This window comes from Protobothrops mucrosquamatus, unplaced genomic scaffold (genome assembly GCF_001527695.2).
Source record: "Protobothrops mucrosquamatus isolate PMUCROS unplaced genomic scaffold, P.Mucros_1.0 scaffold4270, whole genome shotgun sequence".
NCBI lineage: Eukaryota > Metazoa > Chordata > Lepidosauria > Squamata > Viperidae > Protobothrops > Protobothrops mucrosquamatus.
Genome location: NW_015390188.1, coordinates 31,906 through 43,616, shown reverse-complemented (window position 1 = coordinate 43,616; position 11,711 = coordinate 31,906). Strand labels below are relative to the sequence as shown.

At 36.0% G+C, this 11,711-nt stretch overlaps 1 protein-coding gene across 1 annotated transcript; it reads right to left on the bottom strand.

Moving 5' to 3' along the window:
* Nucleotides 1–1,149: 1,149 nt before the first annotated feature.
* On the bottom strand, nt 1,150–11,406 carry LOC107298773 (cystathionine beta-synthase-like; the record flags this gene model as incomplete). Its single annotated transcript, XM_029286615.1, has 6 exons — nt 11,228–11,406; nt 9,659–9,765; nt 7,246–7,380; nt 4,225–4,304; nt 2,548–2,679; nt 1,150–1,219 (listed from the first exon to the last, which is right to left on the bottom strand). Coding segments are annotated over exons 1-6 (703 nt in total), but the record flags the coding sequence as incomplete, so codon positions are not given.
* Between the last annotated feature and the right edge of the window lie 305 nt (nt 11,407–11,711).

The window sequence follows — 11,711 nt, the reverse complement described above, 5'->3', positions numbered from 1 at the left end:
GTAACTATATTGCAAGAGTAACGTTCATACTAGTATATATAAGTTCAATCATTTAATCACTGTTAGTTATAAGTGATTTACTCCAGTTTTCTGGGATTGCACTTAACATCTATTTTTAATGACATGCTTCTATCTTTCATATCCAGCAGGTAGCAGCACGAGGCTGACTTTGGCTCATCTTGGAAGGTATGACAATATCTCTGCCACCCGGAGTGATTTTTTTTTGTAAGATGGACAGCTATATAAATTTTTTAAAAAAATATAAATTAATCCTGTTAATACTAAGATGAGAGGCCACCAAAATCCTGGATTAAAAGCCAGGCTGAGAAACAAATAAGAGCAACAAATTGTTGTAACATCACAGAAGAATACAACGGAAGGTCACTTTTATATTATTGCCAAAGTTAATATAATACAGTGGTGCCTTGGTACTCAACTGCTTTGAAACTCATAGAATTTGGTACTCAACATAATTTGATGCAAACATTTTGTCCTGGCACTCATTGTTTGTTTGGTAGTCAATGAATAAGCATAAGCTTTATGGGAAAAAATTGTTTGGTACTCATCATTTTTGGTACTCATTACACTTGATGAGTATCGAGGTACCACTGTATATGGGAATGTCTGTGCAATCATGTCAAGATCAAGATCAACCCTGAAGGAGTCTTTAAATTTAGTGGCCTTTCAGCTAAATCTTCTACAGCAGTCAGAATATGTGACTGCTGTGTTTCTCATAGTGACAGTACAGTAATTCTTAATACATTTTGAGAAAAGCTTCCTTTTACATTGCCTGTTACCAAGTAATAGAGGATGGCTAATATTTTAGTGTTTATTTACTCTAGAAATGATTACTTAATTGCTATTTGGAATAGCGTGGGCTTCAAATAAACAAGCAGAGTAAGAGGACTTGGAAGTACAGATGCACATCCCTCATATATTTTATTGTAATAATCGTAAAACTGTAGATTGTATCTAATGGTTGCCACATTCACATCCAAGTGAAATCCTGATATGGTAGAAGAAAATCAGCAGTGAGAAATGGCAACTCACAATCAACATTTCTAATAAATTGGGTAGACTATGTTTTCGTTTTATTCAAAAGAAGAGGAAATGTCCGCATTATATTGATCAAAGGGTTATTAATCATACCATCACACTGCTCCAAGATCTCTTCAGCTGTGGTATCATAGTGTGCCAATGGATTACTTGCATTTCGATACTATTATGGGAAAGAAAGAGAGACAAAAGAAAAACATCCAATGCTCAAATTAGTGGAATGATAGTGTATCAAGCCATATACCTCTAAAACTATCATAATAGAGAAGTATTGCTATTACACAAGTATACTTTCTTTATAAATAAATAAAACTTTATTTTTAAAGTTATGTTTTACTTGCTGTTGCAGATATATTGAATGGTTATCCAGGCTCTACTGAAATATGATACAAAAGACTATAATGTGTTACATGCAATGTTGCATTTGAAAATGGTGTGGAAAATGGTTCAGCTGGATCTACACAGTGAGACTCAAGAGGTTTTGACTAGGGTAATAGTGGTATATTTTAACATTTGTTGCCGCTACATAAATGTAATAAAATACCTAAAAGAACTCAGGTTGCAGACCAAAAAGCAGCATTGTCCACCCTGTCAACTCAGCCAAGAAACCAGCATGCCACCTGGTTCCTCTTTTTCTGCAATGGTCACCTACCAGCAGATAATCAACTGTTGCTTTCTTTTCATTATCATAGAAAAGTTTCAGTTTAAATAATTGTTTTCTCTTTTTGTTTTTCTTTTACTTCCCCAAACTCTCTTCGTGTTATGTTAAACAAGTATAATATACAGATGTGTGTTTAATCAGTATATACAGTTAGTAAATTTTATAAGCTTTGGGGTGAATGTGATGATACACCTTGCTTCCTAGTAATCTGATGGAGAATATCTGAATGGTTTGCTCACACAGCATGAAAAATACAACCATCGCTCCCTTCAATTAATAGATATGCCTTTCTGTGTGGTACAGGGTAAGTAAGTTGGCCATGCAGTAGACAGTTCTTGAAAGCAGGGGTCTCCAACCTTGGCGGTTTTAAGGCTTGTGGACTTCAACTCCCAGAATTGGCTGGCTGAGGAATTCTGGGAACTGAAGTCCACAAATCTTAAAGTTGCCAAGGTTGGAGCCCCGTGCTTTAAACCACTCAGATACTGAAGAGGAGACTGGAAGACTGTCACTTTCCTTGGTATATCCTGCCTTTATTTTTGCCTTCCAGATGAGAAAGGTAATTAGAAATCCATGTTCATGTAATTAGGGTAGGGGCCACTACAGGTTTGTTTGGTGCCGAAGGTTAGAAAGTTTGCAGTTCTGCCCTAATTTTAGGCTCAGAATCTTTTATGCCCCTTCTTGCCTCCTTTCATAAGATCTCTGGAGAAGGTTAGCTTTCTCCAAATTAATACTATACAGATAGTTTTGTATCCCAGGTTGAGTAAAGCAACTGGATGGAAAATAATTCAGAATACATCGATCCATTCTAAACCAGAAGTAGGAATCTATACCTGATCCAAAATATGTGAGTTTGGAATTTCATTTTTCAGTTTCCAAGCAACACGAACGTTGGATTCTGGATCATCAAACTTGGCGCAGGGAGTTCTTATTATTTCAGCCCCAAGTGCTCTCAGAACATCAACCTAGAAGGATGATGTAGAAACCAGAAATCGCATTAATTTTCTGTGCTGTATTATTTCATCTAAATTGAGATAAATATATAAATGCTTTATATAAACAAACCAAGTAGCATATCTCACAAAATATTTATTTATTCAATTTTGATACAATCCAAATCCAACTGATTCTGGGTGGCTCAGAAAAAAAAAAGTAAATTAAAAAGAAGTGGAACACACAGTATCACTTAATAATAATACTTAATAATAGTACTGCAATACTACATTAGCTGTGGCCATTAAAAGCCAGAAAATACAAATTTATGCCGGTTTATTGCCTATTTGATCTGAGCTAAGACTCACTACCCTTGGTGGGATATTTCCCAGGGAAGAGTGTATAGAAAAACATTTGCAGATCAGTCCACACAAAGGAATGTGTACATAGTATTGATTCTGTGACTGAAATAAAGAAAAAAACTAACATGCATATTACACTGCTGATGGTGCAAAATTGAGAGCTCTGAGGAGCACAAAAGGTTGCCCAGTTCTGATATAGAGGTAGCCCTCAACTTACAACAGTTTATTTAGTGACCGTTCAAAATTACAACAGCACTGAAAAAAAGTGACTTATGACCATTTTTCACCCATATGACATTTGCAGCATCCCCTTGGTTGCATGATCAAAATTTGGATGCTTGATGACTGGTTCATATTTATGACAGTTGCAGTGTCCCGGGGTCATGTGATCAGCTTTTGTGATCTTCTGACAAGCAAAGATTCACTTAACAACAATGTTATTAATTTAACAACTGCAATGATTCCCGTAACAACTGTGGCAAGAAAGGTCGTAAAATGTGGCAAAATTCACTTCACAAATGTTTCATTTAGCAACATAATTTTGGGGCTCAGTTGTGGTTGTAAGTTGAGGACTACCTGTATATGCCATGCATATGCACAACTAAGTGGACAATGCTTCTTTCACAAAAGTACATTACTAAAATTAAGGCCTTATAGTTTATTGTCACTGTTTCAAATCAGGTACCCTTTATATGTTTTAAGACAAACCCCATAATTCCTAGCAAGCTATTACTTACTTCTAGTCATTCATTGATGGATTCTTATCAGCTATTCAAATGATCCTCAACTAATAGGTATTTCCAAACCACATTATTTCCATTCCCCAATCTCTGACAAAGCAACCTGCTGCCTCTGGAATTCTAAAAATATGCAGGCAACACCATAAGCCAATCAATGCTTATTTCCAGGGCAGAGTTCATCAACCAGAGATGAACTAACTTGTTTGAGTTACAACACATCCTGGAGCCCTCAAACCTCTTCACCTCTCCTCACCCCCCATGGAAATAAAGAAAATAAGTTGCTCTTATGTAATGGCTGTAGCTTCCCACAAGAAGAATGATGAAAATTCTAGTTCTATGAGGTTAACAGATTATCTCCACTTCATGAATTCAGTTGCCCAGAAGACAGGCTTTGTGCTAATGGGAAGAGAGTGAAGAAAAGAAAAATGATTAGACTATGGTTATGTTTCTGCTGAGCCACTTAGAGGGCTCTCACCTTTTCCATACTCATTTTCTCTGGCATGACAATGACACAGCGATAACCCTTCATTGCAGCTACGAGAGCCAATCCAATTCCTGGCAGTGAAAAGAATAAGAAATAAGGCAAGTAGAAATTATAGCTACAAGTTAATTAAACCCCCACATTCTCTCTCCTAAATGGAACAGCTCTCAGATTTTCACTTTCAAAAATGGGAGAGGATGAATGCTCCTGCATATTCAGTTGAAGATAATGGAATAACAGAATAACAGAGTTGGAAGGGACCTTGGACCAACCCCTAGCTCAAGCAGGAAACCCTATACCTTTTCAGATGGTTGTCCAATCCCATCTTAAAAACCTTCAGATCTCTTCTTAAAAATCTGCAGATCTTTTAATATTTTTAGATAAAAATTAGTAACATCACATTATACATAAGCAGATTCATTTCTGCCAAGGGTAGCATTTATATGATTAGATTGGTACTCTTACATACACATGTAAATATTTAGGAACAGCAATAGCAATATCACTTAGACTTATATACTGAGTGATTTACAAATATCAGCACATTGCCCCTAACAATCTGAGTCCTCATTTTACCAACCTTGGAAGGATGGAAGGCTGAGGTTGCTTATGAGATATAATGCATAAATCAATTTATCTACTGATAAATATACAAGGTTCTGAAACCAAGGAGACTGGAACAGCTTGCAATAGCTGCCATAATATTCTTCCTAAGTCCTAGCTTAAAATGATGGAAAGATCTGTCTCACTGAGTTTTCTAAAAGGATGTGGCATCTTTTCTTCAGCTTCCCCCCCCCCCCCATATATGCTAAAATAAAGAGGATAAAGAAGATTGGTTCGGTTTCCTGCAGGATTGAAAACACACAGTACTGATTTGTGTTTTTAGGTTAAAAATGTGCAAATGTTAAGCTCATTTTATGACTCTATGTAGCTGTATTTCAATACTGCAGGGAATAGGTGATAAGGAAGCAACATTTAGAAATTTAACAGTAGCTGTTCATGCAAGAGATGAAACAAACCTACAAAATTACTATGAGAAATAACTTTCCTGCAATTTGTAGTTTCTTCATCATGTACTTCAAAGCATTTATAAAAATAGCTGCTATATTTGTAGGCTGAGTATGCTGTAAGTACTTCCTAGTTGGTAGGAAGTCAACAGTATGTTGACATGTAAGACAATATTTAATTTAAAGATTCTAGCTTGGATAAAATAGTATGATAATGCATTGAGTAAAACTGATCTTTGGTTGCCTTTGTGACATTAAGCACTGGTATTGGAAATCTTCTTAGATCAGGGGTCTTCAAACTTGGCCCTTTTATGACTTGTGGACTTCAGGCACACTGGCTGAGGAATTCTGGGAGTTGCAGTCCACAAGTCATAAAAGGGCCAAGTCATTTGAAGACCCATATCTTAGACTCACAGCTCCTTCCCAAAGAATAGGTGGCAGCTGTGATTAAAGCGTCTTTTCACAGCTTCATCTGGTGTCTCAGTTGCATCAGTTCCTAGACTGGAAGGTCTTTCAAGTTGTGACTCATGCCCTAGTCATCTCATGATTGGATTATTGCAATGTTTTCTACATGGAGCTGCCCTAGAAGACTGCGTAGAAGCTACAGCTGTTCCAGAATATGGCAGCATTGGGCAGTATTAGGCATGCCTTCATGTATCCATATAATATCACTGCTCCACAAACTACAGTGTGACCTTCTGGGTACAATCCAAGGTGCTGCTTATCATCTATATAGCCCTTCATGTGATAGGGCCAGGTTATTTGAGGGAGCATCTATCTCTCATGGTTTCTGCTCATTTAGTAAGATCTGTCAGAGATGGTAAGTTGCAGGTCTTGTCAATTAAACAATGCCACTAATCAGGATCCAGAAAGTGTGCCTTCTATCCTGGCACCGGCCTTCAGGAATAATAGACCATCAGAAATAGATGTGACTCCCACACTAATGATGTTCTATAGCCCTTGAAAATGGGGCTCTTAGTCTCTTATATGTAGACAATGATTTGTTGTGAACTGGGAATCTGAAGGATTTTTAATAAATGTTAGATTATATAATGTGAAAAGAAGATGTATTTGATTAATGTATTGAAGATCAAGGTACGGTAGTTATTTTTTTATAGGGGAAAATGAGGACAATGGCTGTAAATTATACAAATATCAAAAATGAAGTAGGTGAATGAAGTTGAATGCCTTGGAAGATTGTTTACTAAAGTTTTTAAAAATAACTGGAGAAAGGTTAAGACATTGAAATGCTGGGACAAAGGTAATGAATTTTGTGGTCCTGTTGCAAGAAATATTTGTAAAAAATGCAAAAAAATGGTTGCATATAAAAGCAAGTTTTTATCCTCATTTTGTTACACAGAAATGAGTCTTATGTATGTTAGAAGCATAAAAGTTGTGCACGGTGGGAATGAGGTTACTTAAAAATGTATGACAAAGCAGGAAAAAATACTGAAGATTAAGAAGGAATGGGTGATGAAAAATGTGGACCAGATACAAGAGAAAGTAACCAGTACAAGAAAAGCGTATTGAAGCAGCAGTTTATAGGAAAAAAATAAATGAAGATCAAATTATAAAATAAAATATATGAAGGAAGAGTGGTCAGATCAAGAATAAAAGAAAGACAGGGCAAGTCATGACTGAATGAAGCTGATGAGATTTTCAAAATGTTCAAAGAAAAAAAAGAAGTGCATGAATTGGTGTTTGGATGGAAATTTATAGTGAAGAGTGTTACTTTTTTCTGCACTTTCCAACATGCCAACTTTCCCTAAAAGGGAACTGTGCAATAAGTATATATGTACATATGTAAGCTGCTGCATTTGATCTCAATCAGCTCTTTCAGCCTTGGGCTCTTTAGATATGTTAGCACTGTAACTCCCAAAACTGCCAAGCAATATTATGAATCCTAAATATCTGAAAAATGCCAAGCTGTGGAATGGATAACAACCTTTTTTTTTGACACTAAGGCTAGTTTAAAAAAAACGTACTCTACCTTACTCATATTTTATACCTGTATTTCCTGATGTAGGTTCAATGAGTGTATCTCCTGGTTTTATGATACCAGCTTTTTCTGCATCCTCTATCATCCTTAAAGTGATTCGATCTTTTACACTCCCTCCAGCATTGAAGTATTCACACTTGGCCACTGGAATTTCAAAACAAGAACAAATTTGAATTTGAAAACAAAAATCTCTGTTATCCTTGCCAAAATTCTAATATTGATGAAATGATTTTAAAGATAGAAACAGGAATCACTTTTAACCAAACATACTACTGAAATTATATTCCAGCATTTTGTATATTAAACATTTAGCACATTGGTCTTGGCTTAAGTGGGTGGGTTCATCATGTTGTGCAGTTTTTGTATTGGGCTGGTGTTTACTGGGAAGTAGTTTTCTTTATCCTGCAGTAATAATCTCACAACACATGGACAGACTCAACATAATTTGAACTGGGGAAGTATGAACATCCTAGACCAAGTTAAATACAAAAAAGCTAGGGAATTCCTGGAATCTTGGCATTCAGACAAACCAGCCATCAATAGACACATAGAGATAAATCACAATTACACACCCTTCAAAAGAGAGAATAAAAAAAGCCAAGGAGGAAAAAAAGAGATCAGAAAACATCCTTTCCAGCAGCCAAAATCAGATAAGCATGGATTAACATCAGACAAACAATCAAGCAGAAAATAATACCCAGCCCACAAGCTGGGAGGATGAACTTCCACCTCACAAGTACCCTAATCAGCAAGCTGCCAAGGAAAAAACCCCACACCCCCGGGCAACTGTATGTAAAAGGGAGTAAACACATTGCTCACCAGCACTGATGATACTACCTAATCATATAATAAAATGTCTGCAAGCAAACAAGCAAACTCAGAGAACACCAAAACTCTACAGATCATAACCTGATTAGCAGATCCCAAGATGAATGGATTTGTTAATAATTGAGGAGACTCTGTTGCAGGCTACCAAACACAAGATAACCAATCTCCCACAGAGAAAATAAATATCGGAGCCCACAAATGAGCCTTAAATAACATTCAGAAAATAAAGAATAATATTTGTGCAATGCTTGTGTTTTTTCCTGAAAGTCCAAGCTTTGATTTGGGACTATAAATGAATAGCTATTCCCCTCTTCCATCTCAATACACTCTTCTTGCTTGTTTGCCTTCTCCTTAAGATCTTGCTTGAATTTTAAAAAGACCAATGGTTTTTAGGGAAAAAGAATTAGCCATCTCCCTTGGCTACTCTTCATATATTTCTCCTCTGGGGGATGCTGTGCTTGAAAGACAGAAGTGTGTTCAGTTATCTGAGCTATCTATCTTCACTAGAGAGGGCAATCAGACCAGGAAGAGATGTTTCTCAATATGTTAACATTCTACTTGCAGAGAAAATTCCAAAATTACAGTGGCAACAGTCAAATTTTTAACCACAGCAATAAAAAAACAAGTTTGTGGCTAACACATCAATATCTTTTAATTTTAAATGCTATATTTATCTATTTATTTTATCTGTTAAACTGTTTTATCTAATGCCAAATTTTAAATTATATCTGCACCTTATTATTATTATTTGGGTCTTTTGGCCAGAAACAAAAATACATATACAGAGGGCAACCTTTGTTATTTTTGTTGTTATTCCTTAATAATAATATACCAATATTAATAACCGATATTGAAAGAGATGCTGTTTCTGATCACCCTCAGTATTAAAAACAAATGTCCAATGCAAATAAAGGCTTCCATTTTTCACTGTCAGACCATTTGCAGGCTTTATTGTAACTTTAATGTGCATGTGTGGTTGTCTGATAAACTTGGATGTTGATTTCTTTCTGTGAAAAATATTATTTTGTTTTCCCTATAAGACAAATAGCATTGAAGTAGGAGAGAAATAATAGAAGGAAAGTATTAAATTTCTTGTCCCTTTTAGCGCCTCTCTGAGTAAAAATCAGTTTATCAGGTAATTGAATTGAGGCTAACTTACATAATGTATAGTTTGGTTCAAAATTATATAGATTTACTATGTAAATTACAGGAAGGGGATGTTTCTAATCAACGAGTTATCAGACAAAATGAATGCTTCTTAGAAAGGATAAAATTGGGCAATAGAATTACTAGCCAACAACCAATGATGCATTAGCAACATGTCACTTTGGTGCACTGTTTCTCAACCTTGACAATTTTAAAGCATGTGGACTTCAACTCCCAGAATTCCACAGCCAGCATTGCTGGCTGTGGAATTCTGGGAGTTGAAGTCCACATGCCTTAAAATTGTCAAGGTTGAGAAACACTGCTGGTGGGTGTCAGTTGTAAAATCCATTGTACAGCCCAATCTATATATTGGAATGAAAACTTTTTCTTTTGATTCCTATCCCAAATTCAACACCATTCCAGATGACTTTGGCAAAGAAATACTCACAAAGTTCACACTTGAGACCATAAGCTTTTGAAATCTTGTTGACACGGATCAGAGGAGTGTGTCCAATTTTCTCTAAGACATTTGACAAAATCTTTGGTTCTTTTTGCCTGCACAAGGAAAAAGAATAAAACCAAAATAATCCTGAAATGCATTATTGACTCCAATAATGACCAATGTACAAAAGTAAAGCCTGGCTTTGATTTATTTTTAACAGTGAACACGAGGAATGATAGTGAGAAAAATCAAAATCTTTTATGTACTGATTCATCAGACTGTTTTTATATTATATTCCATGTGTCCCCAAATAACATAATAGAGTTTAGTTCTTCAGAAGGGCATCCCTTGGAAAGACCACCTAGTATTCCCAAATAGGGCATTTCTGAAGGCAGTTTTTTTTTTTTAAAGAAAACAAAACAGCAAGTGTGTCTATTTGACGGGAAGAAAAGTTACGGTGGCCACTACCATGTGACTGAAATATTTTCATGTGGTTCTTGACAGATTTAAGGAAGAGTGGGTTTGATCATATGGTTGTGGCCGCTATCCTGACTTTTTTTGATCCCCCTCCCTACAGAACCCATGAATCTGCTGATCGAAAATTCACTTTTTTTAAAGAGTAGAACAACTTCTCTCTGATTAGTTATTATACTAATAAGAATGGCCAGCATGTTTTCTTCCAGCTTGCAGGCTCTATAAAGACTTGGGAAAGGGGGAAAACTTTGTACAAGGCTTTGTGTACGAGGCATTCTCCATTCTTCGATTACATAACAATCCTGGGCTCAGATTATAGCCTGTCATGGTTCAGATCAATGCTAATATGGCAGGTGTTGTTAATATTAGCAATACAGAAGAACCATAAAGGTTATCTTCCATTAAAAGTTCATGTGAGGGGCTGAGGTCCAAATAGCTTCACATTTAAATGGATATGACCCCTGCTCTCCTCTATGCAAGGGGCATTTGATTCCATCACCCAGCAGGAATCTTATGCAGAGGATCTGTACATGCAAGATCATTTCCAGTACTGCACAAGTCAGAGTGAGCAGAACATTAAGGTATTCACTAATCTGCACCTTTACTGACAGATGTGTTTTGGAACAGAATTGGTAACCTATTTCTGACATATGCCACTATCAAAAGTTTGTACATTCCATTTCAACATCGGTGCATGCTCTTTCAAATATGCAGTTAAATACTCCTTAATTAGTACTTTAAATTAAACATACATTTAAAGTTTTGTTTTGATTGTTTCTAAGCTGTTGCCAAAAAAGTTCAAAATCCAATGCCATTAATTTAACAAGTGTTGATCACTCTATTCAACATATGAAAATAACAAAAAGTTGCATAAATTTCCTGGAATATGCTGAAGCTAATGCTGAAAACTGGAACAGGTCATAGCTGTCTATGGTCCTCATTTCAGAATTTGTGTTAGAAGATAGGGAAATTTAGGGCATTGCACACTCTTCTATCAGAAGCAAATTCTTAACAGATCATATTGCTGATGAGCCAAAGGAATCTTTGTTTCCTGTTTGAGATACAGTTTTAATGCAGGGATTACTCTAAGTTGCTACTTACTGAGGCATATAGCGATGAGGTGACTCTGAGATGGATTTTCCTGGTTTCCAAGTGCATCTGCTAGGCAGATTGGGACTAATCCATGAGTTATTAGCTCTGGCTTCTGGGTTTTCAACATCTCCATTGAGGAAAGGACAAACTCTGATTGTTTTATTTGAAGTATAAACAGAAGCCATCATAAGCTAAAAAGGGAATATAGAAAAACAAGCAGTTCAACAAAAGCTTGAACTCCAGTAAAACAGAGCATACCTAGTGGAAAGAATCTTCCATGTTTAAATATATATGTTTTATGTATTATAGAAGGTATTACTATAGCTGATTTTTTTATTTTTGGCAGTCAAAGATTAAAGAAAGGCATATCAGTTATATGATGGCATCAGTGCAGGAAAAGGCAGAATATTCATCTCAAATGTTTCCTATTTGGAAAGGGGCATTACATGGCATTACATATATTCTTAAAGTTAAAATAACATGATGGAAAATC